The 23,914-nt window shown below is 39.6% G+C and overlaps 3 protein-coding genes and 1 non-coding gene across 4 annotated transcripts in view; 3 read left to right on the top strand and 1 right to left on the bottom strand.

Moving 5' to 3' along the window:
• Positions 1–10,890, top strand: part of bicd2 (bicaudal D homolog 2 (Drosophila)) — a 13,216-nt gene extending 2,326 nt beyond the window's left edge. The window contains exons 2-8 of the mRNA XM_038696993.1: positions 2,051–2,263; positions 3,747–3,899; positions 4,266–4,730; positions 5,585–6,583; positions 6,784–6,935; positions 7,436–7,667; positions 9,609–10,890. Coding sequence (XP_038552921.1) covers positions 2,051–2,263; positions 3,747–3,899; positions 4,266–4,730; positions 5,585–6,583; positions 6,784–6,935; positions 7,436–7,667; positions 9,609–9,611 — 2,217 coding nt within the window. The 3' untranslated portion in view covers positions 9,612–10,890. The remainder of the gene's footprint in view (positions 1–2,050; positions 2,264–3,746; positions 3,900–4,265; positions 4,731–5,584; positions 6,584–6,783; positions 6,936–7,435; positions 7,668–9,608) is intronic.
• Positions 10,891–11,465: 575 nt separating this feature from the next.
• Positions 11,466–15,628, top strand: card19 (caspase recruitment domain family, member 19). Its single transcript, XM_038696673.1, has 6 exons — positions 11,466–11,532; positions 12,002–12,141; positions 12,527–12,683; positions 12,844–12,906; positions 13,177–13,242; positions 13,383–15,628. The coding sequence occupies exons 1-6, from the start codon at positions 11,526–11,528 to the stop codon at positions 13,490–13,492; spliced, it is 543 nt and encodes a 180-aa protein (XP_038552601.1). The 5' UTR covers positions 11,466–11,525; the 3' UTR covers positions 13,493–15,628.
• On the top strand, positions 14,667–14,794 carry LOC119887025. The gene has a single exon (XR_005441605.1). It is a non-coding gene; the product is annotated as a U6atac minor spliceosomal RNA (small nuclear RNA).
• A 7-nt stretch (positions 15,629–15,635) lies between the features above and the next one.
• LOC119886138 (ninjurin-1-like) lies at positions 15,636–22,039 on the bottom strand. The gene is made up of 3 exons (XM_038696674.1): positions 21,752–22,039; positions 17,673–17,910; positions 15,636–16,653 (listed from the first exon to the last, which is right to left on the bottom strand). The coding sequence occupies exons 1-3, from the start codon at positions 21,806–21,808 to the stop codon at positions 16,511–16,513; spliced, it is 438 nt and encodes a 145-aa protein (XP_038552602.1). The 5' UTR covers positions 21,809–22,039; the 3' UTR covers positions 15,636–16,510.
• Positions 22,040–23,914: the final 1,875 nt, after the last annotated feature.

The raw sequence follows: 23,914 nt of genomic DNA, 5'->3' as shown, positions 1-23,914 counted from the left end.
TTTGGCCATATTACGTATATCCATATTCTCACAAAAGCTTTTTTCCCCATCTTAGTATGAACATGGTAGTCTGCGATGTAACTCATTGATTTCTGAACGCGGAAGTTTACCATTTGCTGCCATCTCTGACAGTGATTGAGGCTAAAAATTAAAACATACACTATTATACATTTCTCCATAGTTATATCCATCTTCATAAACCAATAATTTTTAAAATTTCCACAACAACAGACATATGAAGAAGCAACATTAGCTATTGATATCCTAACTTGTGGGAAATTCTGACTGTATTTCAAGAGAGAAGTTGGGTTTTTCCCTTTGGCTCAATTTATCAACTTTAGAGGAACTGCATCATAAGGCACTATACACAGTCTATGACTTCCACACATTGACCTCAACATTCAGCGGTTGTTGTCGCAACTTGTTATCAACTACCTCCATCTCTCACTCTTAATAATTTAGTGGGATATTTCATTGTGTGGTTTTTCACTGGTAGCCAGGAAGCCAGAAACAGTTCATATTGTGTGTAAAGATAACTGCTCTGAATAGTGAACAGATAGAAGTCAGTGTCTTTCTTAGCTGTAAAAAAGGCAATGTTTAATTACAAGCGTTACTACTCATTACTATATGATAGAGTCCAGTTTTCAATTAGGGCAGCAATTAAAAATTATTTTCATTATCGATTGGTCTATGAAATGTGGCCAGATTATGAAAATATTGTAATTTCCCAAAGTCATGTATTCATATTACTTGTTTTATTCTACCAACCGCTGACTGAAACCTTGAACATGAATCAGGATACGATCATATATGACAAAGAAAAGCATCAAATCCTCACATTGAAGAAGCAAAACACATTGCAGATTCATTTCATCCTGTCAAGATGAGGACTTCACTTGTGTTGTCACTGGATGAGTCTCAGTGGATCTTTTGATGACTTATTCCCAGTTGTGTTGATGGTGTTTTATGTCCATGTTACGTTATTCATGGCGTAGATCACGGTCCAGTCACTAAGTGACTCATTGTTGTAGTCATTCTCTTGGTATCTCATGATTCTCACTGTTGCTTCTCCATTTAAGTAGAGTTTGCCACTAATGTTGGTGGGGGAAATGAATGATTCAATAGCACCCAGTGTGCTTTAGTTGTTACACATATCAGTTTATGTGACTGAAAACTCCTGAAGAAGAAAATGAGCGATTTCTATGCCGGTGGGGAGAGCTACAGCTCTGTGGTGGGTTTCAGGACATTAGTTATTACATCACCAGTTTAGCTCAGTGCTTGTTGGCTGGATGTTCAGAGCCTTTCAGTCAGTTGGCTGTGGGAATCTGACATCAACAAGTTTATCCTGTGTTAATGTGTTTTGCTGACTCTGTCAGTTCTGGTAACTTAAGCCTGTACTCTTTGCTTGGTATCCAGCTATTCGTGCATTCCAACTAGGGGTCACCTCCATTAGACCCTGCCCTTAGTTAAAGTTTGAGTATAAGATAAGGAAGGGTTTGCAAAGATTTGAATTGGCAATTGGACACATAGTGAGGTTTCTTTTATTATAATTAAATTGTATTATGCAGAAAAGTAATTGGCAAAACATGCATATATGTCTGTATTTAAATTTAGGATATGTTCAACTTTTAACTGTCACTTAAATTTGGTTGTCTCAACTCAGATTTCCAAGACAGACCAAACAGAGTTTTTTTGTTCCCTGCATGTGGCTTGGAAGACAGCAGCCTCCACTTGGCTCCAGTTTGACATGTTAGCATGACAAATTCAGATGTGTTCAGTGCTTGCAATAATCTCTTTGCTCTCAATCTCATGCTCTGTTAGTGTGTGATATGAACAGCATGAAATAACACCAAAATGTAGCAGCAGGATGACACAGCACTTTTGGTTGAATGGTCCACTGTAACACGAGAGGCGAACAGTCAACCAGTAATAAATGCGGTGAATGTCATACTTGTTGATCTGTTGTGTGCATCTTAAAACAGGTTGGCTATTAATCCTCGAACAAAGTAGTTTGCCTTCCCTGATGTTCATTCTTTCTGTCTGTCCACAGGCCTTTGGACAAGCTTACTCAACCCACAAGAAGGTGGCAGCAGATGGAGAAAGCAGGGAAGAGTCTCTGATCCTGGAGTCTGCCAGTAAGGAGGCTCTCTACCAGCAGAAGGTCCTTGAGCTGCAGAATGAGGTCCGACAGGCCAAAGCCTCCCTCACCAGCGCCCAAGCTGAAAACGAACGCCTCTCGTCTATTGCCCTGGAGATGAGAGAGGTGATGGTTTAATTATGCTAATATTAAACATTGAACATGTTCATGCGCATTTGAATAAAGTTGTATTTAATTCACGCTGGTCCTAATTTATAAAGAGTCTTAAATCTCAGTCTCTCTAAAATTACAAGACATTCTCTTGATAAAGTATATATCAATGAAAACTGGATCTTATCAGCTTTCTGTTGTGAAATTGCTCTCTGGGCGTTGTTGATTTACAGATCCACCATACAGCTGTGGTGTGTTGTGCGTTTTTATGAGACCCTTTTATTTTGCAAAGATGTGGAAACTTTAAATGTTTTTCCTGAATAAAATCTGGATGAGTTTATACGATAGTTGTAAATGAGTGCCAGTAACCTTGAATCAAAGTATTTTAGTGTTTGAAAAGCTCATGTTACTTGTATGACTCTGTCCAGTAAAGTAATCAGTTATAATCAAAGTAGGATGAAAGAGAAGGTTAGTAAAGCTAATGGAAGTTTAGATGGAGCCATGGAGACCAGCAGCCTGTTGCACCAGTTGTAAGTTCAAACTTAGCCTAGTTATAACATTACTAATTATTACTTAGTTGTTATGTATGCACTACTAAAATAAAAGCGGTTGCTCTACAGAGATAAGGTACAACATAACTCTAAGTAACAACTAAATAGTTACACATGTCCCTGGGTAGGTGTAAATCATAAAATATCACGGAATTATACTCACTAATGCTAAAACTGCTGTTTTTCTGCCCCGCAGCATCATTTGTCATTAATTGCATGTCATTTGCAACACAGTAATACAGTAGAAACCTAATTTATTGATTTGATATTTTAGTATCAATCTGGTTTACTACAATTTACTACAATGCCAAGTGGCTCATGCCAGCCAGAAAGCTAATGCACACTTCTAACTAACACTATCTTTGATCAATGATTGGCCACTTGCCTAAGTTATGTCTTCACGTCCAAACTAGTTACGTTTTGCCCCATATAATCAAGGTGCATCCAATTTTAGTAGCTGATTTAGTTACAGACTAACTGGTGGTAATAAATCCTCTAGTGTCATCTTTACACCCTAACTTACACACAGCTGGTGCTACTACCCAGTGCAAACCTCCACTAGTTGTCAGGGTGAGAGAGTTGAAGTTTGTGCTTGTAGTGGGGGATGGTCAGTTAGCAGGATTGCAGTGAAAACAGCAGGAAAGATGATGTCATGGTCCACTGTGAGTGACACAAAGGATGTCCTCCGCCAGGGCTCTCTGTAGCATGGCATTGGTAAGTGGACCATGTCCTCCTTCCGTCATCACATGTGCCTGCCAAAGTCTTGCCCCTGTGGTAAGTGAAACATACTGACACGCTGATCCTCATTTCACTCACGGTGATCCCACACTCCCAAGGATGTTAGTGTGATTTTTCACTCCTCAATCAGTGATAGTGAACGTTTATTTTAACTGGAGTTCATTCTCATGCTGCATGCCATCTCTTTCCCCCTCTCCTGCTGTGTGCAGAATTCAGAGCTGGCAGAGCTGCAGCGCGGTCAGCTGCGCGATGACATCAGAGAGTACAAGGTGCGGGAGGCTCGTCTGCTGCAGGACTACAGCGAGCTGGAGGATGAGAACATCTCTCTTCAGAAACAAGTGTCTGTGCTGAGACAGAACCAGGTGAGACAAGGAGATGGAACTTGATACTCACTTTGTTACACCTCTTGAGCTAGGTGGAAATCATGGTTAGTAGGGACCTTTTTATGACTCAGACTAGCCACGTTATTGGTGTCACGTAAGAAAGTGACATTAATTAAAAACACTGCGCCTTTCCAACACTTGAAGTTTGCTATAATTTAAAATGGGGGTCAAAATAACTCCCCCCCCCCCCCCCTTTTTTAAATTTTTTTATTATTTTTTTTTTATATATAATTCACTCATTTTCAGACAATATGCCATCTGGCCTAATAGAGAAGAAACAGTGGACACAAATCAACTGAGCAAAATTATTGACAGCCTTATTTATATTTTTGACCATCTGCTAAGGTGGAATTTGAAGGTCTAAAGCATGAGATCCGCCGTCTGGAGGAGGACTCCCAGTGCCTACACAGCCAGCTGGAGGAAGCCATGCGTCTGAGAGAAATCGCTGAGCGACAACTGACGGAAGCCTTAGAAACCATTAAAACAGAGCGCGAGCAGAAGGCCACCCTGCGCAAGGAGCTCTCCCACTATATGACCATTGGGGGCTCTGTGTACAACAGCTCTTTCAATATCTCCATCGACAACCTAAAACTCCATGACGATCCCTCTGCCATCACTGAGCCTGACAATGATGATCTGATCAGAGGCTTCGAAAACGGCTTGGCCAAGACTGGTGAAGGTGATGAAGTCAACAGAGCTGCCGTGAACAAGAGAGGAGAGGCTTTCAAGCCGGCTCCTAGCCTGGTAGACGACCTGCTGAGCGAGCTCAACATCTCTGAGATCCAGAAACTTAAACAACAGCTTGCACAGGTAATGACGCCCATGAGCTGCTCTTTGACCATCCAGCATTACTTGCCTGTATTGAACACATTCATTCAAAAGTAGATTTAACGTTCACCAAAAATATACATGTGTAAATCACACAGTACGTATGTGTACATGAATAATTGAATAACTAATTATTCTTGGGCACATTTTCATCTGGCCTTCAGTTCAATCTGTAATACAACTCCATCTCAGACAAATTGTAAGACATTTATTAAAAGGAGACTGTTGGTTAAGCTTCAGTGCAGTGCCTCAGATGTTCTTTTTCAGTTTTAACATTAGTGGCAATCACTCTTTAATTCTCTGTTCCCAGTGATTCGACAATCTATTTGTCAGACCGAAATAGACGAAGCTAATTAAATGCACGATGCCCAGTGAAATCTAAAGTGAATGCACAAGGTTTTAAAAAAGCAGAATTTATTGCCTCACCCCACAGTTTATTTGAAAGATGGCCACAAGGATTTTGGATTTCAGAAACAGAAAAAAACATGATTTGTTGTTGTTTGTTGAAAATGTTGCTGCACAAGATATAAACGGTATACACAGTCAGAGCTTTGACTGTACACAACAAGTGAGAATAGAACAATCCCTGTTGCTCTAAATACATGATTATAGACCATCTATGGTCATATCAATTGGTATCAAATATATTTTTTACACTCATTAAATGTGGACATTTTATGGGATATTCACTGAATTCCATTCTGTTAAAATCAAAGACTGAAACAACTATGCTGGCTTAAACCATAGAAGGGCAAGGAGAGTAATTCTTCCAGCTGACCTTTTTTTTCATGTGCTGTAAAGTGGACCAACTGACTGAAGATTTGTTTTTATGTTAGGTGGAGCGGGAGAAAGCCTCGCTGATCAACTCTCTACAGGAGAGCCAGAAGCACTTGGAGCAGGCCTATGGGACTGTGTCTGAGCAAAAGGAAACTGTCAACAGGCTGACCGAGAACCTCAGTGCAATGAGGAAACTTCAGGCCAGTAAGGAGCGACAGTCAGCCCTTGACAGCGAAAAAGACAGGGACAGCCATGATGATGGAGACTACTACGAGCTTGACATCAACGGACCTGAGATTCTGCAGTGTAAGTACACCGTGGCCGTGTCTGAAGCCGGGGAGTTAAGGCAGGAGCTGAAGACTCTGAGGGCAAAGTACGAGGAGTGTCGAACCCGGTATGAAGATGAGCGAGCGCGGCTGGAGAGCGACGTCCAGGAGTTGAGGTCGAGGTTGGCGTCCCTAGAGAAGATTAGCCAAGCAGATAAAGCGGAGGTGGCTCGCCTGGAGAAGGAGCTCCGTGTGGTCAGTGAGGCTGCAGGAGAATCACTTGGCAGCCTTAATGTGGCCCAGGATGAGCTCATAGCTTTCAGTGAAGAGCTGGCCAATCTCTACAACCATGTGTGTATGTGCAACAATGAGACCCCTAACCGCGTCATGCTGGACTACTACAAAGAAGGCAAGGCCATAGTAAGAAGGGGGCAAGACGGGAAGGAGCACCAGTCTTCTGTACTTCTCACAAATGGCCTGATCTCTGAGACTGAACCTGGAAAGTCAGACTCGAGCGGCACTACAGTTACCTCAGCTCCAGAGCACCGGCCAGAACCCATGAACATCTATAACCTGGTAGCAATCATCAGGGACCAGATCCGCCACCTGCAGCAGGCAGTGGACCGCACCACAGACCTGTCACGTCAGAGACTTGCCAATCTGGAGCTGAGCACAGTGGCAGACAAGGACAAGGAGGCTTGCATGGGAGAGATCCTCAAACTGAAGTCCCTGCTTAGCACCAAAAGGGAACAGATCGCCACTCTCAGAGCCGTGCTCAAGGCCAACAAGCAGGTCAGAAGACCACTCTGATTGTGTCTATATGTGAATGTGCATGCCTGCTGTGTATGTTTCTCAGAGGAAGGATGTTCATTGTTTCTCCAACTGACAAGTACGACAGAAATGAATATTCTGCTTCAGCTAAAAATAACCGCTGAGTGTAGACCTCACCAGTGTAAGAAATAAATAATGATATAAGATCTTATTCCCTTTAGACGGCTGAGGTTGCTCTGGCCAACCTGAAGAGTAAGTATGAGAGCGAGAAGGCCATGGTGACTGAGACAATAATGAAGCTCCGCAATGAACTCAAGGCTCTAAAAGAGGATGCTGCTACGTTCTCCTCTCTTCGAGCCATGTTTGCTACAAGGTACGAATATACATACTCCCTGGTTTACATTTCATTCTTGGCAAACATGAAATGAACCATCATGTGGCATCCTGGTGGCCAGCTGGTTGGGGGCTCAGACCAGAATGTATAACATCTGTTCTGTTTCAGTTACATATATCATATATATCACATATATACAGTGTGTGTCCTGCTAATAATTGCAATTTCCTAATAATGAAAAAGAAACGTTAAAACCTTTAAGTGCTTATTCTGCACAACTATTTTGTATGAGTGTCTGTATATGTGTGTGTGAGAAGCAAAGCATTATGGGAAACGTCTGATGTAATACTACCAGTCAGCTAGCAGAGACCTCATCCTCCCATCTGGAAAATGCAGTCTGAGGAATGGAGAAAACATGTGACGGCAGCTGCAGTTGAAGGCAAATTGCTCCACCTGCTGGAAATAATGTTAATCTCTAGTTTCTTTCTTTTTCCGTCTCTTGCACTCTTCTCTCTGCCTCTCCCATCTCTTTCTCTCAGGTGTGACGAGTATGTGACCCAGCTGGATGACATGCAAAGGCAGCTGTCTGCTGCGGAGGATGAGAAGAAGACCCTGAATTCTCTGTTACGTATGGCCATCCAGCAGAAACTGGCCTTAACCCAGCGCCTGGAGGACTTGGAGTTTGACCATGAGCAGGCGCGCCGCAGCAGTGCTACAGCGGTGGGAGGGAAGGGCAAAACAAAGGGCAAGGGAGCATCTTCTAACCATCATGTAAGTCAAAGGCTGCACTGCAGAACCAACTCTGAGCCATGTGCAAGGTTTTATGTGGCCTTTTTTAACTTCTATGTCATTCATTGCAAGATTTGCATCTCATGCAGACTTTGCATACACTCAACACTAAGCTCTGTTTCAGTAGCCATTATACCTCTAACACATAGACTATATGGCATACTAGTATTACTACTATTATTACTACTTAAAGTGGTCATGGTTTCTATTTTCAAAAACAACATATTTTGTCATACTGCACATTGCTGCAGCTCCTCTTTTCACCCTGTGTGTTGAAGGCTTTGTTTTAGCTTTGGAGTGATGCATCTCACCAATACAAGATCTTTGTTGGGAGTTCCGCATGCGCACTTCCTAGTTAAGGACTGGTAGCCAATCAGGAGCAGAGTAGGGCGGGTCCTGAGGCAAACACGGCTTCGGTTCAGCTGTACATGTTCCCCTTACCAGCTTAGCAACATAGACTGGAGCAAGAGTTTCAGAGTGGTGAGTTATTAATCTGTAACAAATGTATCTTTCATACATTAAGTTTTAACTGAGCTCTGTCTCTACATCACAGTAACAACTTTATGTCCGTTGACTGCCTGGAGGGTAGCTCATGTTTGGAAGGGAGAGGAGAAACAGTGAGCGGACATCTTGTCACTGTGTGTGCTGCAGCTCAGTGTGTTTTTCCACCGGTGTATTTGCGTGTCGGACTAGTTGCTTGGCGAGTGTTATGATGCGTGTTTTGCTGTGTTGTCACAGGGATCAAAGGAAAAGGCTGGACTACAAACAAGTTCAGAGCAGTGTTTTTTGTGGATGATGGGAACTCCCTTTGGGCTGGACTTTGGGCTTTATCACTTTGCAAACCTATTACATGCACAAAAAGATACTCAATAAAGGAGAGGGAAAAAGCCGACCTCTTTAATACTGAAATTAAAACTCTTACTCTTATTCATTTTTTAGCATGACAAAGATTGTACTGAATAGTTATTTTAATAAAATGAATATACAGACTACTCAGTTGGCACAAGGAAGGCACAAATCCCCAAAGCATGGAGTGTAAGTTTAATTTTCCATGTGGTATTTATATCATTATTTGGCCTGAGAACCAAATGAAACTGGAAACCTATGTGCTAATTTTAATTCAACTGACATTTGCTTCCAGGCTGGCATCAAATACGCTGTGATGAGTATAAGCAGGTAGAATCTTTCACAGAAGGTACCAAGCTTTACTCCATGTTTGAGTTCTGTGACATGTTGTATGCTGTGTACAGGTGAGCTGTTTTGTGGGTAAAACTAGCCTGAAAACAGTTTCTCTAGAGTTGGCCAGAAACTATTTATTATACCGTTGTTACCATTTTATTATATGAGACATTAAAACAGAAATCTAACAAACTTTTCAGTTGCACGAACCTGGGAAGTTGTACTACAAATCTGCTAGCATATATGTAACCTACCTCTTTGTTTCTCTTTCAACATTAATTTTTATGTAACCCCAGTTCAGAAAGCAGCTTCTTTTACTCTTATTGGTCCAAAATAGCATGTGAGAGAAAAAACACGGTACCACTTTGAATTTAATTTAGGGTGATTACCAAAGATGAACCAAGAAACTGTTTTTACTTTAATATTCATGTGTTTCTATTATAAATAAGATGCTATTCTCTATTTTCTCTTTTCTGTATCAAATATATTAAAAGGAATTTTAAATGTCTGTGTCTGCATTAAAGAGTGAGATAAAACATTTACGTAACAGTTGGCTTTAGGTGACACAACACATTCCCTGTAATATCAGAGACTCTAACACTCCTCAGTCCTCTGCTTCCTGCAGCCATCTAACTTTCCTAACTGTTAACTTCATTGATATACTTCATCTCACTAATGCAGTGGAAATTGGAATTTCAACAATCAATCAATTTAATGTGATTTTCTTTATCTTTCCATTTGCAGTAAATCTATTATGCCAAGTGTCCTTAAGGAGGTCCGTCAAAGTGTCTGTGACAGTTGCCAATCATCTGTGGTCCTGGTTCCTTCACTATCTAATAATGGTCATCGCTAACACAAGAACATTTCAAACAGTATTTGCCAAGGGCCTTGTTTTAGAGTGCCAAAAACAAGTATGCACAATTCTGTTAAACATTTTGACTGCAGAAAGGATGACTCATCGCTTCATCTGCCCACTGTAGTCCCTAAGTCTTCCAACACTATGCACCACTATTATTACTGAACCAGAGGAGGAATAAAGATGGGTGTTTTGCTGATTACTCATTGCCTGTGTTACCCTGACTGAGCACTTTTTGTTTTACTTATTTGCTCTGAGGTGATTCCTCTTTCTTTCTAAAATCATACTAATTGTTTCAAGTATTATACAATGTGTTTACTGGATGTGTATGTTTATCTGCCAGATTGTTGACTACATTTTCAAGCGATTCACCATATTTTAGCCCTATTTATTCCCTATTTCATAGTAGTAAAAGCAGATATGTGGGAATTCTTTAAAAAACAGAACTTCAACTCACTAGTTGAAATCAAGCAAAAGAGACTTTTCTGCTGTAGTTTTTTTTCTTTTGGCCTTAGATTTAATGGTGCCTTACTGACAGCCCGTAGGAACAAGCTGTCGAGGTTATCAAGATTTTTCAATAACTATTTGTTTTTACCTTATGACCCTGAAAATATGGAGCTTCAAATTCAAGTATGCTTGTTATCACTAAGGAAGAGTATTAATACAAAGCTTATTTAAATATTTCTAAGTTAAGGTCAGATGTTAATAGTATTCATACACTTTATCATGAAGGAGAGTTTTTATTGTAATTGTTTTAAAACAGCTTTTTGTAAACCTTTTGAGTCCTAAAATGCATTATCTGCAAACAATAATCCTGCGGTGCCATGCTGTGTTTTGTTTATACAAGTGCAATTTGTAAAACATGGCAAGAGGAAGAAAATAAATGTTTATGCTATGTAAAAAAATATTTTACACATTGTTGCTCACATACTTGGTCCTAATTGATTTTGTATGTTTTTACTATTTCTGCAATTATATTTATTTGACACTGTTCAGACTACAGGATGTCATCATCCTTTTTTTTTCATAAGGGAGCTTGAGTGGAGGTGGCTGGTCAGAATATCTGTAAGACTGAACTTGTGGTAAATCACTAGCAAGATGCATGACTGTGGGCTACTGTCTCTGCTAAACCTTATGACTGGTGAAGAAATAAAGCTAACTTTCACAATACTGGGGGTCTTTGTTATTTTAGAAAATAGATTTACTAACAATTTTACAATAAAGCGTTTATTCTTTCACTGTTGAGAAATGAAAATCAAATATAAATTGGACTTATTACTTGCCACTAGTGAGTACAATATTGGTGGTTCTGTACAGTGGGTAGGTAGTGACTGTATATTGTTACTTTTTCTGAAACAGATCCATTCAGCATGGTGAATTTTTGTGCATACAGAAGTCTCAAATTATATAGAATATACTGTACAAATAAGCAATACACCAAATTTAGTCCTCAGATCTAACAATAATTTGAACTTTATGTCCATGACAACAAATAATTAAAAAAAGAAGTACAATTGTTCAAGGGACTCTCAAACAGCTGTTCAATTTACAGTAATGTACATACACTTTGTTGTTTAAAGTGATACACAGATAGATCAAATTCTGTTTCTTCTGCGTATCTGTATCAAAAACCTGATAAGGGTCAATTATAAAGTAAATTGCTTAGCGTATCCTTAATTTCCATTTCCGGTATAAAGGAAAGTTTTTTTCCCACTTTTTGGACGAAGACGTTGACGTAAGTCACTCCCTGCCTACGGGTTGACGTCAGAGGGCGTGGCCACACAAAGGACAGAGGGGACTCCACAATGGGAGGTTCGTGTATTTCTTTAACTAAAAATAGCGCTTATTTCACCATGTTTTTAACCTTCTGTTTAGTTTATTTAATGTCTTTCAAGCCACGAGCATTACCACGGCACTGACGACCTGAAAAGTTGCCTCGTTTTCACAAAGACAATGCAACGTCTGTCCTGTTGAGCTCTGAAAAGTTTCTTTACAACACTCTTGACAGGAGAAAGCGCCTTACTTTTCATTTCGCTGTCAACACACAATTAGTTGAATAAGTTTTTTCGCAGCATTCCCGATCCTCCGTGCCCTCATACGCCTCTGTTGCAACAGTTAGTACGAGGAAAGACGGGAGATATGTCTATGTACGGATATGTTACTGACGTCCCTTTCCAATGGTAGCCTATTATCAGACAGTGAATGGAAGCGTCTTGCTGGTTACACTAAATACACTAAACACTAGTCATTGTTTAAAACGTCTCTCTGTTGACATGCACAGACAGTTTTCATGAGCAGCTGATAGAGGACAGCGCCTTCCTCAGAGCTGACCGGAGACTTGACACGGAGCTGGTGGACAAACTCATTCTGCAGCTCAACAGAATCTACCCGCAGATCCTCACAGACAAGGAGGCCACCAAAGTAAGTCCTCATGCACAAAGTACTTATCTGTCTTGGTCGCATACAGGCAGTGATGGAAAAAAGAGATGAAGTAAAAGCAATACCACACCACACGGTAAAAATACTCCGTTTTAAGTAAAAGGTCTGCATTAAAAATCTTTTTCACAGGTGTGGCTACTTGCAAAATGTGCTAAAGTATCAAAACTAAAAGTATTCATCATAGATGAATGAGCCATGTCCTATATTATATGGTGTTTATTTGTAAGAAGCATGTAATGCAGCAGTAGCTGTATATGTGTTGTAGTTTAATCTATAATGTAGGTTTACTATGCAAAAACTTGAAAAGGGAACATTTCCGTTTGGGGACCAAAAATATCCCATAATAACTGTTGTTATTGTTATCCAGTTCCGAAACTTGGACGTGCCCACAAGTGTTCAGTTGGGTGAGCTCCTGACACACCTGCAGGAGAAAGGAGAGGAAGCCTGCAGGGAGTTTTACAGAGCCCTTCACCTGCATGTAGAGGAGGTATACTTCAGCTTGCCCACACGGCTCCGCCTCAGAGGTCAGTCCCCAAATCCTGCTTCTCTAAATCATGTGTAATCCCAGTGAGATACTCATTTATTATTTGGACGTAACAGAATGGATTATACATATTAAGTTATGTTTTCTAGTATAGTCTACATTTTAGTCCACACAATAAAAGGTATCTGTCCTGCCTCCAGATTCCTTAGATCCGCTCAAATATCGACGTGTCTACCACCAGAGATATGTTCTGAATGACAGAGGTAAGATGTTCATGTAAAAGAATGCATGTCAATGGGTGTGCATTGTTGCAGGCAGTGTTAATGTTCAAATGATTAAACTACTATTCTTAAATGATTCAGATTCACTCAGATCAGATCAGATTCAGATGTAAGGCAGCAACATCATAAAATAGTCAGTAGATGATTTAGTGATGACCTTCAAAAAAATCACAAAATAAGGAACAGCCAGAACAGCCACTTTTTAAAAATGAATTACATTTACGTTGTTGTGATGTGTTTACCTCTTTCCAGGTCCCCTCTTCTTTCTGGGTTGTTTCAGCGTCGCAGTGGGAATGGCTTTGCTCTATTACTACAGTGGTAAGTAGCTTTTTCCAGTTTTCCGCCTATTGACTGGTATATTATATGTATAAATCAACTTTAGTGCATGCATGCTCCTGAAAATATTCTACTTCATGCTGTTAATTCAGTGTTACTAAGAAGGAGTCTTTGTTCTGCAGAGGCTAAAGTGACGGGAGGTAGCCGGGCCCTTGGGATGGCTACTCTGGGTTTGCAAAGAAAGGCTCAGGAGGTTCTCATATGGTACACTGAAGAAAGCCTCATGAAGTGAATGAAGTGATGAAGGGGTGACTCCCTCACACCAGGTGCTTCCCCAGAGCTGCTCTTATGAAAGCTACTTATACCAAAGCACAGCACAATATATCTTTTCCCAAGAGTTGAATACTAATTTTGTACACAGTTGTATATATTGTTTTGCTTGTGATCTGAAATGGGAAAGACAGAGCAAATTCATAGTTACATTTGGCACAATGCTCTTATTTCCTTATATGCTGATACCTATTTAAGTGGGTTAAAGGGATCGTATACTTTAGAGGGATAATCACAGAGATCAAAAGCAAGCTCATTAAACAAGGTGTTTGCTACAGTCTTCAAATGTGGCATAAAGCAGCTTTTACAAACCAATTAAACGAGAAAAACTGACTGCATTAGTGACAAAATGTTGCTAAAATAACAAAATATTGAAACTTGGTGTTACATTATTAACTATATAGGATCAGCCTACAATATAAAGCAACAACCTTCAACGTATTTGCTTAATTACACTTTGGTGTGAAAACTCATATCAACATTTTTCAACATTTTATTTTTGCTCAGACAGCACTTCTTTGCCATGTGCATTTATTTGGGTAATTTGAGAATTACTCTTTCTTTTCTGCTCAGTTATCCCCCAACTCAGAAACGAGGATTAGTGTCAGCGGGTACAATCAATGGTGCAGTCCATGACACCCAGCTCTTTGTAGAACATAACCGCCCTCTTGTGGACAAAAGTGACTTCACCAAACACAGTCCGGCTTCTGTTGGTTTCGTAAGAGCTTCCCGAAATTTTGCTGCTCACAGTTAGACAAAAAGGAGATACTCATGTGAACAGGCAGGAATACTGTGGAGCGATGTCCGTATGGTTACTTCAGACGCGTTTATAGCATAGACTGTATTTAAAAAGGTTTATAGTGAATTTTGCCATCACGTGATTTCTTCTACCAATGATGTCCCGCTCTACCAGCGCAGTGCATCTTGGGTAGATGAACGACTAAAGCAAAATGTACAAATGTCAATTGAAGAATGGTAATAATGAAGGGTAAACCCAGATTAGTGTGTTTGAAATAGAACAAACAGGAGATTTGTTCAGCTGTATCTGTAATGCCAATACACCGGAAATTGCACCATGAGTGAAACCAAGTATTGTAAGTCAGTATATATAATGTGACGCGTTGCTTCATGTAGTCGTGTTGTATGAAAGGAGAGAAGGTTAGCACTCCCCTTGACAAGGATGGAATTGGTCCCTGTGGCCATCAACACACATACGGTTAAGGCACTGCCACTTACTTCGTGGCATCTCTAACCACATTTTTTCATCTTTGAAATCCATACACACACACGCGCGCACATAGTTTGTGTGAAACAATGCCGTACTCCCTTCATTTCTTATTCACGGCTCCTGTTTTCACCGTAAGTGCAGACCGGAAACATGCCAGAATATTTCCTCCTCTCTTTGTTCCGCGGGGTCGGACAGGATGGAAACTTATTTTTATATTTTTCCTGTTGGCTTACATTAACGTTGGCTCGGTCTGTTGTCTATCGCATAGAAGAAATAGTAGAAGAGGGTTTAAGTAAATGTCCCACCCCAGCCATTTATACATAATATAGTTTTAGTTCTTACTGTGCCTTTTTGACCACTAGGTCTATATTGAGACGTTTCTAATAAGCCTATTTTAAATGTGTCTGGCAGTAAATTAATTTAACCATAAAATGACAGGCATATACAATTTGATAGTTTTACTCAGGCTGTTTGTAAACAGTTTCTTTTATATGTATCATAGAGCGCATAACAATTACTATCATGATAGTGCTTTTGTTAAACTGTATTTCTTTGTGGTATGGTGGTTAAACTTCAGCACATCTGATGCCAATACCAGAAAACATTTATGCAACTTGCATGGTTTGTTGTTATTCCTTGTACTCAACACTTTTGTAATATTGTTCTATCAAGGAAATATTGATATTTCTCATGGTTGTCAATTAACGTCTCCTCATTGAGGTCCAGTGCCTGACATTTAGTCACATTCTGTGTGTACTGTCATGTAAAAATGCCTTAAATTTACAAGTGCCATCATTTGTAGGATTGAGACTTTTGTCTTTGTACAATTAAAAAAACATTGCATGATATGAATAAACAGGACAGAAAACACATCTTGTCATGTTTGTAGTTTTTATTTATAAAATATCATTTAAAATTGTTGTCACAGTGTATACTACAAGATTTATAGTAGAAGCTGTGACAATTTTTGGTCCGTTAAAAAAAGTGATTTAAAAAAAGCCCGTTAGTGATCACATACACTATATAAACACTTGTAGACATAAACTAATATATACAGGTAAAACTTTACACACTAGACTTTGCATAGCACTTAAACAAAGCATGTAAGGTCCACTTAACTAATCAGTTGTAAACAGAAAATCTGGCCTCATAATAAGGCTTTTTTATCATGTAATGCCACATGAGCAGCAGAAGGCCAAGGTGGCTCCTGGCACTTACTACTAAGACTTTCATTTGGATTTTGCTTTGGTGATCAAGTTTTTTTTGTAGGCATACATTCGGATTAGACTGCAGGTACTGACACATTTCAAACTTAACAATAACAGCAGGATGTCTTTTTTTTTTCAGGAAATATTCACAATGGTTGTGACTGACATACAGTATGTTGCTCCCGATACATTTGCTTGATAAGTAAAGGCAACCGTTTATATGCATCAGTCCTGAGTACAAGAAGAGGTAACAAACTGGTGAATACCCACATGAAATGGAAGCTGACTGCACATTTGTCCATAGCTATGGTCAGATAAGGGAACCCCTCTAACACACACACACACACACACACACACACACACACATCATCACCGGGTGGGTATCAAGTGACAAGCCTGGGAGGTTGAATTACAGAATGGCAAATGCACCTGCATGCCATTTAGTTTGGTGAATAAATATACGTCCGGTCCATTTTCACAAATCATGTGGAGGTGCATCTTTACTAAGTTCATCAGCCGGCATGGAGAGTCATCTAAAGGGTGATCAAGCACTTGGGTTGGGTCGCTGGACACCAAAGGCTGTGATGAAGACGTTGACCACGACTATGATGAAGACGAAGGCTGTGGCGAAATTCTCCATAATGTTCAACTTGAAGTGCATGCTTTCATCATTCAGGTTCCACTTAACTGTCAAAAGAGAAATGAAACATGGAGACATCACTCTTGAGAGCACAATTTTGCTTTGTCAGCAGGAATATCCTCCATTGCCCAGAAAGGTGAAGCACAGAGTTTTCTGCCACATCAGCGGTGAAGTAATCATTACTGAGAAATACTGCACTGTGATCTAAACAGCATCTGACTGCACTGCCTTCAGGTGAATAATTAGCTTCTTGCTTCACTGGGACATTACATGCCTTGCTGGTCTAAAAAGAGAATATTTAAAGGAAAGTCCCTGGCCATTTTAGTGTTGCCAAATCTATGACTTTTTTTCCCCAAAAGCTTTTTAAAACTAGAAGCTACTGACCGGTCTTTCTTCCTGTGTATGTGTCTAAATAAGGTTAAATAAAATTTTGTGAAATGATGTGCATCTAAATGATTTCAAGGCACTTGGTTGAAAATCATCCTTTTGTAAACGTGACAAAAAAACAGCACAAGAAATTCAAGTTTGTGCTTTCTTGTAAATTTGTAGAAAAGATTGGCAGTTATAGGGAAAAAACAGCAATGGCTAAATAAAAAATGTGCATGAATGATATCAAAGATTGAGAAGAAAAAAAGAAAAGCTGCTTTTGTGAACGTCTGAGTACAAAGTGAAAGCCGTTGTCAGCTATGATCGCATAACTCGGGTCTGATGTTAGTTGCACATGCACACACATTGTTACAAGCACAAGTTGTGGTAGTAAAAGCAGGCCCAAAAGGTTATGCTTGTAACTTAAAAATGTGCGTGTGGCTGTGTAACTTCAGTGTCACTCACGGCGTGGGAGTTTTGAGTACAGGGTTTCACACACTGTTGTCACTTTTAGCTAGTCTGGACAAAGTAATAGTAAATAAACATAATATCCCATGTACTTCACACCATGCTGCAGCCAAAGATGCTAAAAGAATTACTTGTGCAGTAGAGGACTAAAACAATACATTATATATATTTAATATTTTTAGTCTTTTGTGAATGCTAACAGGCCAATGACAGAAACAAACTCCAGACTTACCAATGAAGATGAGCAAAACTCCAACCACGATTTGCAGGATGAGGGAGATGCTAATGAGCGTAATAAGGGGCACATAGAAGGTGAAGTCCGGTCCTTGCTCCAGCACCGCCTTCAGCTGTGAGGCATTAGCCATCAGTAGAGCCACATCCAGCATGCTCTCTGCGGCACTCTTCTTATTGGCGTAATGGTTCATGTTCAGAGGTCTCTGTTGCCTCCTCCAGAGGCCTGGCTGCGGGACCTGAACGCAACACACAAACCCTGACATTAGCATGATGTTTATTTATTTACTAATATTATTTTAATGTTGGTTTATTGTGTGCGGTCTTTTCTTGGTTTTTATTATTGCTATTACCTGCACCAGGACCTGAGTATCTAAATTTGATCCCTTTCATGTATAACATGTTTTGGAACGACAATAAAATATCCTCATCCTTAGAATGACACACAAGCAATGTCTAGCAATGTGATAGTTGAACAAGCTGGGTCAGTACAGGATTTCAGATTGTTCTTTAATATTTTTTGATTAATGGCTATTTCATAATGGATCTCACTAACAAAAAATATTGTCATCAGATGTCAGTTAATATTTCTATGATGTAATCACTCAGGTGTATGTAAATGCACTTCTACTACTTCTACTGAGAACTCAACAGCTCTCACCTAACTAAATATGCTTGAAATTAGACTTTTCTGAGCCTTTATGACCCTTTTCACCACTGAAACACTCACACTGCAAAAGCGCCATGCTTTCATGTTCTGAAACTTGTGTAATTGTGGTATTTAAAAGGTTACTTTAACATGGAGAATGAAAATGAAAGCACTCTGCTGCTACTGTAATACTCGATTTCATATAAATATGTGACCTGCCGACTGCAAAGTAAGTTTTACCGTTCTTAGGGAATCAAATTTCATTTTCAAATTTATTTAATAGGATAAAACCCTTGAGATGCACCATCTCGTTTTCAAGGGGGTCCTAAAGTACATCACTACCATCACAAAAGAACAGCGACAAAAAAAAAAGTGCAATTATACATTTGTCAATGTACAGACAGACAACAGACAAACACACACAGAACCACCAATACAGAGCAACCCCAACAAAAACCACCCAGAAAAACAAAAAAACAAATCAATGATAATAATTACAGAAATATAAAGAACTTTACAACCACTAATAGGGCAATTAAAAGGAATAGGTGGTGGTGGCACATAGATAAGATGCTTGCCTTTGTTGTGAGAGACCTGGGTTCAATGCCCACTGTGGGAATCCACCATTGTGTCCATGAGCAAGACATTCAATAACAATCTTTATTTGTAGAGCACTTTTCAAAAACAAGTTACAAAGTGCTTTAACAAGTGTAAAGACAATAATACAAAAACAATACAAGATGAAAAGACTAAAATACATGTTTAAGATAAATATAACATTTCTAAAATAAAAGGGATTAAATAAAGTCAAATAAGATCGGGAAAGGCTCTCCTATAAAAGTATGTTTTAAGAAGGGACTTTAAAGAGTTCACTGACTCAGCTGACCTGATTTCCTCGGGCAGGCTGTTCAAGGCAGTTTTGAAATTGGTCTAAAATTATGTGGGAGGGAGGGATCTAAACCAGGTTTCTTTAAAAGTGGGTTCACGCAAGTCGTTTTAAAATAATCAGGGACACAACCAGTACATAGGGAGCTGTTGAAAACAGAGATCAAATGGGGCCCAACAGAATCTATTACTTTCAGTAAAAATTTTGTAGGTATTACATCAAGTGGGCTGGAGGACACTCTCATTTGTGATACCCCTTGTTGCTCCAGAGGCATGCGACCTCTGACATGTATAGCAATTGTAAGTCGCTTTGGATAAAAGCGTCAGCTAAATGAATACACTTGAATATAAGTTGAAGCCAGTGAATTTGTCTTCTTATGTTTCAAGATGGATGAATCAGAGATATGTGGGGATTGTTTTGTAGGCTCTAAGTCTTCCACTTAGCTTTACAAATTAGAGAAGTATGTCACCACAAACAAGAACTTTTTCACTAGAGCCAAAAGTTCAACATAATAAAAATGATTATCTTAAAAAACCCAGACTTGTGCAAACACAAATATTGTTTGCTGTGGAAGATATGACTGGAAGTGAAAGTGTTCAGTGGCTGAATTAAAACAGGAACCTCCATATCTTAGTAGGTCGGTAAGTTAGTTTCAGCCCAGAGGTTAAAAAATTATTTGTCATACCACATCCCCTTTTTATAGGCTGACCAATTCACACATCTAAAACAAAAGTGTGTAGAAAAGTCCCAACCCAAATAAAGTGGAAAAAGTGAGTGAAGTGAGTAATTAGCACGTTACAAAGCATGTTAACGCTGGCGTAGGAGAAGAGACTGCGAGACAGTTAAAGTATCCAACCGGAAAAATCCCTCACCCTTCCTTCAGGCCTCCAAAGCCACTCCCCAAAACACATTGTGAGGGAACAGCCAGAGTGAGCGCAGGTAGCAAGGAAGGCCAATCGTTTCATTTGGGCCAGATTAAACGACTGGTTGTGCCTATCGCAGTCCTGCAACATCCACAGATACCAGATGTTTTTTTTTTTCGTTTCAGAGATTTTGATTTATTGATTGCTGTACGAATGTAAAGAGAATTTCGACAAATACAACAAAAAATGGTTCTAAAATGAATTGCCTGCCCCAGTTTTAACACTCAAATAGACTGACTTATCTCCCCAGGCACAGACTGTGTGGAGGAATCTATTTCCTTCCTCTGCATTATAAACATTACATCGCAGGAAACTTGGGTAACTGTCAAGACCTTTCTTTCTCTTTATGAGTTTAGTTCAGCACTCAGGCTTTCATCTGGGTGGTGTGTAATCCAGCAGTCCAACAGTGCCACCCTTGTGCCCAAGTTGGCAGCATCATACGCTGAGGTTCAACTCAGCGCTCCCCTTTCTGCACCTCTGAAACCCTGCAAGGCCACAGAGGAAAAAGGTGCTCTTGTGGCAGACCAGGAGATGAGTGTGTCACCCACTAAATCTCTCACTCTCACATTATGGTACTGTTACAGCTTCATTTTCTCTTTTTGTTATTGCCTTCTTCCCACTCACAGCTCCCTGCATCCCGGGCTTTCCAGGGAGTGGTCATCTGTCTTTGAATTTCCCCACTCAGAATCTGAATTAGCTTTACTGCCATGTAGGTTTACACATACAAGGAATCTGCTTTGGTGTTTTGGTGCTTAGCAATAAACAAAGCAGGTAGAAAAATATAAGAAAGATAAAGACAGAGCGAGTTTCTAAAGTCTTTTTAAAGGACGTTTTGCCTTCTGATAATCTGAAAAAAATATATTTATGTTGGTGACACTTTAACTGCAGTGCTTCCACTTCCACTAATCATTTTTACAGTATAAAAGGTTAAAGGAGCTCAGAAACAAGAGAACAAGCAGTTAGCGGTTATTAAATTTGAGTAAATAATGAACCTGTACCAATATTTGTTTTGGTTAATAGTTTTGTCTATTAAAAGAAATAAAAATGACAATCACAATTTCCCTTCTTTTATTTGAAACAACGACAATGCGCAGGATATTCCATTTAAAAGTAAGCTATATTTAAGAGAGATAAGTTATATTTTGAATTAAATTAAAACAACAATGAAATGTAAGAATGTGAAGTTATTCACATTATGTACCGCTTCAACCCACTTGGACAAATCATGAACTGATTGACCCTGGTTCAGGTCGCTGAGCTGACCGACCTGGATTCCTTTACAGAGCAATGATGGTTATGTGCTCCTCTGTGTCGTCTGTCTTTATGTGTAAACTGAGCCTTTGTAGGTAACTAAACAGGAGAGGAGCCGAGGCGAACACACAACAACACGAACACAAGTTCGTTTAAAACTAGTGAAACGTTGAAATTTGCCTTGAGCTAACCAAACAACACCGGGATGAAGGATGAGAGAGGAGGCAGCCATCGATCCCCAGTATGACCGACGAGTTTCTACTTGGACTGGGAACTGAGTCTGTGGGGATTTGTTACCCTTCACAGAGCAGGATTAGTGGTGACTGAACAATAAACTATGCTGTCCCTTGTAGCAGGCGTCGCTGTCTTACCTCGGGCTCGCCGTTTCGGTCAGCAACACCGTTCAATTCCAAGTTTTCCGTAGCCATCGTGTTACCGCGTTATATCCCGAGTAGGTTGCTCACATTGAGAGCCGCGGGGCTGTGTTCCACACTGTTGATAAAAGACTGCTGCTGTGACGACAAGAGGCATAATAGCTGCAGACGACCGCCCCTCATCATCGCTGCATCAAGCAGAGAGAGCAGGGCAGGAGTGACGCTACACTCAAGCCTGGGAATTCACCCACAGTAGCCTACTTCCCAAACACTTCCCTCAAATCCTGATGTAATGTATAAGAGCCAAGCAGTGTTTTAATGTAGACTTCGGTCGCACATCCACTCAATAAGAGACATCATAGGAAACATGGCTCTTTACTGCCGCCCTGCGTATTAATGCGGTGTTGCACTTTGAAAAAAAGAAGATGAAATCAATTTGATTTCCCCTCGACCCTGTACGCAGCAAGCGGTTGACGATAAATTTGATTTGATTAAACCCAAATGTGTTTAAGGATATGCACCATGTAAATATGTCAACTGAAATATTAAAGGCATTAACGCTAGATTCTTTGTTTCACAGAGCCCTAGAGCCTACGCGACCACATTAGGGCCCATACATCTTAATTTTGTGATTGTGCTTTGGTAATGCAAATTACAAAAAGAAATGTTACCGATATTGCAAATAGACAGCCCAAGTGATCTGGGGCTCCTGTGGCTCTAGGGCCCTTGGGCAATTCCCTCACTTTTAATCCAGTCCTGAGTAACAACAAAAGTAATTGGATTTAGCAAACAAAGTAGGCTAGATAAATAACTTGATTACAACATGGGGAATATTGTGTGATCAATTCTTGTGAATTCATTACACTAACAAAACTCCCATTACCACTCACTTCTGTGGTAATGGTATGCGCATGTTACTAAAACTATCATTAGTGCTTTGAGGTTTGTGACTGGATGTAAAGCATCAACACATCATTGTACCTTGTACAAAATGACAAACTGGCCCTCATTATCAGTGAGGAGGCACATACATTGGCTCACTTTTATTTACAAGTCTATGTTGCATATGCTCCCCTCTTATGTTTGGACTTATATATAATGCAACATAAGTTCCTATAATTTGCGCTCCAGTAACCTGTATTTGTTATCTGTACCTACGGTCCGTACAGAGCTCGGTAAGAAGGCCTTTAGTTATGCTGCCCCATCCACCAGGAACACATTGCAGACTGATTTGCAGTTTGTGAAATCTGATCCCTTTTGGTGAATTTAAACAGGGCATCAAAGACTTGGAAGTAAACGCTATAAATTGTTGTCACTGCTTTTAAAATAACTAAATCCTTTAAACCTACGGTATGTATAAATTGTACTTTTAAGTAGTCTAATGTCGTTTGTTTATGTATCATAAGGGTCTTGTTAATTGTTGTTTGTTGTTGTGCATGAGCTTGTGTTCATAGTTGTAACTCTGCTTTGTCAATATGCTGCTATTTTGGCCAGGTCTCTCTTGGAAAAGAGGTTTTAAATCTGAATGAGATCATCTGTCTCGCGCTATGACCTAGTACTGCATTTTTTGCAACTACTTTCAATGATATGATTTCTCAAAATTAATATTCTTGTTGAGATAGGTGCCAGTTTTATCAGTGAAGTAAGTAACCAAAACGATTAAACTGAATGAATGGAATGTATGGAAACAGATGAGTCTTGATAATAATGAATGTGAAGAATTGAAAAAATATATGTATTTTAAGATTTGTTTACAAATTATTCTCTCCACAAAAGTACTTTTAATACACACAAATAGTTATGTAGTGTATAGAAAATCCAAAATACATTTGGTAATCCTCCATTCAATTAAATCGAGACTAGTGATTCCATAGTGATTGATATTATTTGAACAGGTACATTTTATGAACGATTCATACCATTTCTAGATCTGACCCTGATGCTAAATCTTTTCTTTATATACCTTTAAGGATTCACATCCTGAACCTGAAACTACTGTTTGCGCATCCACCCCAGAACTGCCTGCAGAGCAACGCAGAATTTCTGTAGAGCAAGGAGTTACATTCGTAAGTTAACTTGTTCTTTGTGAGAATGGTTAACAATAATTTGTGTTTTTGTTTTTTTATTGAATGTGACAAGCCTAGCTTCACTTTGACTGTA

This window comes from Micropterus salmoides, unplaced genomic scaffold, assembly GCF_014851395.1.
Source record: "Micropterus salmoides isolate LMB-PRFRI ecotype aquatic unplaced genomic scaffold, ASM1485139v1 Ms_hic_scaffold_4, whole genome shotgun sequence".
NCBI lineage: Eukaryota > Metazoa > Chordata > Actinopteri > Centrarchiformes > Centrarchidae > Micropterus > Micropterus salmoides.
The sequence above is the reverse complement of the archived record's forward strand: the minus strand, read 5'-3'. Positions and strand labels throughout refer to the sequence as shown.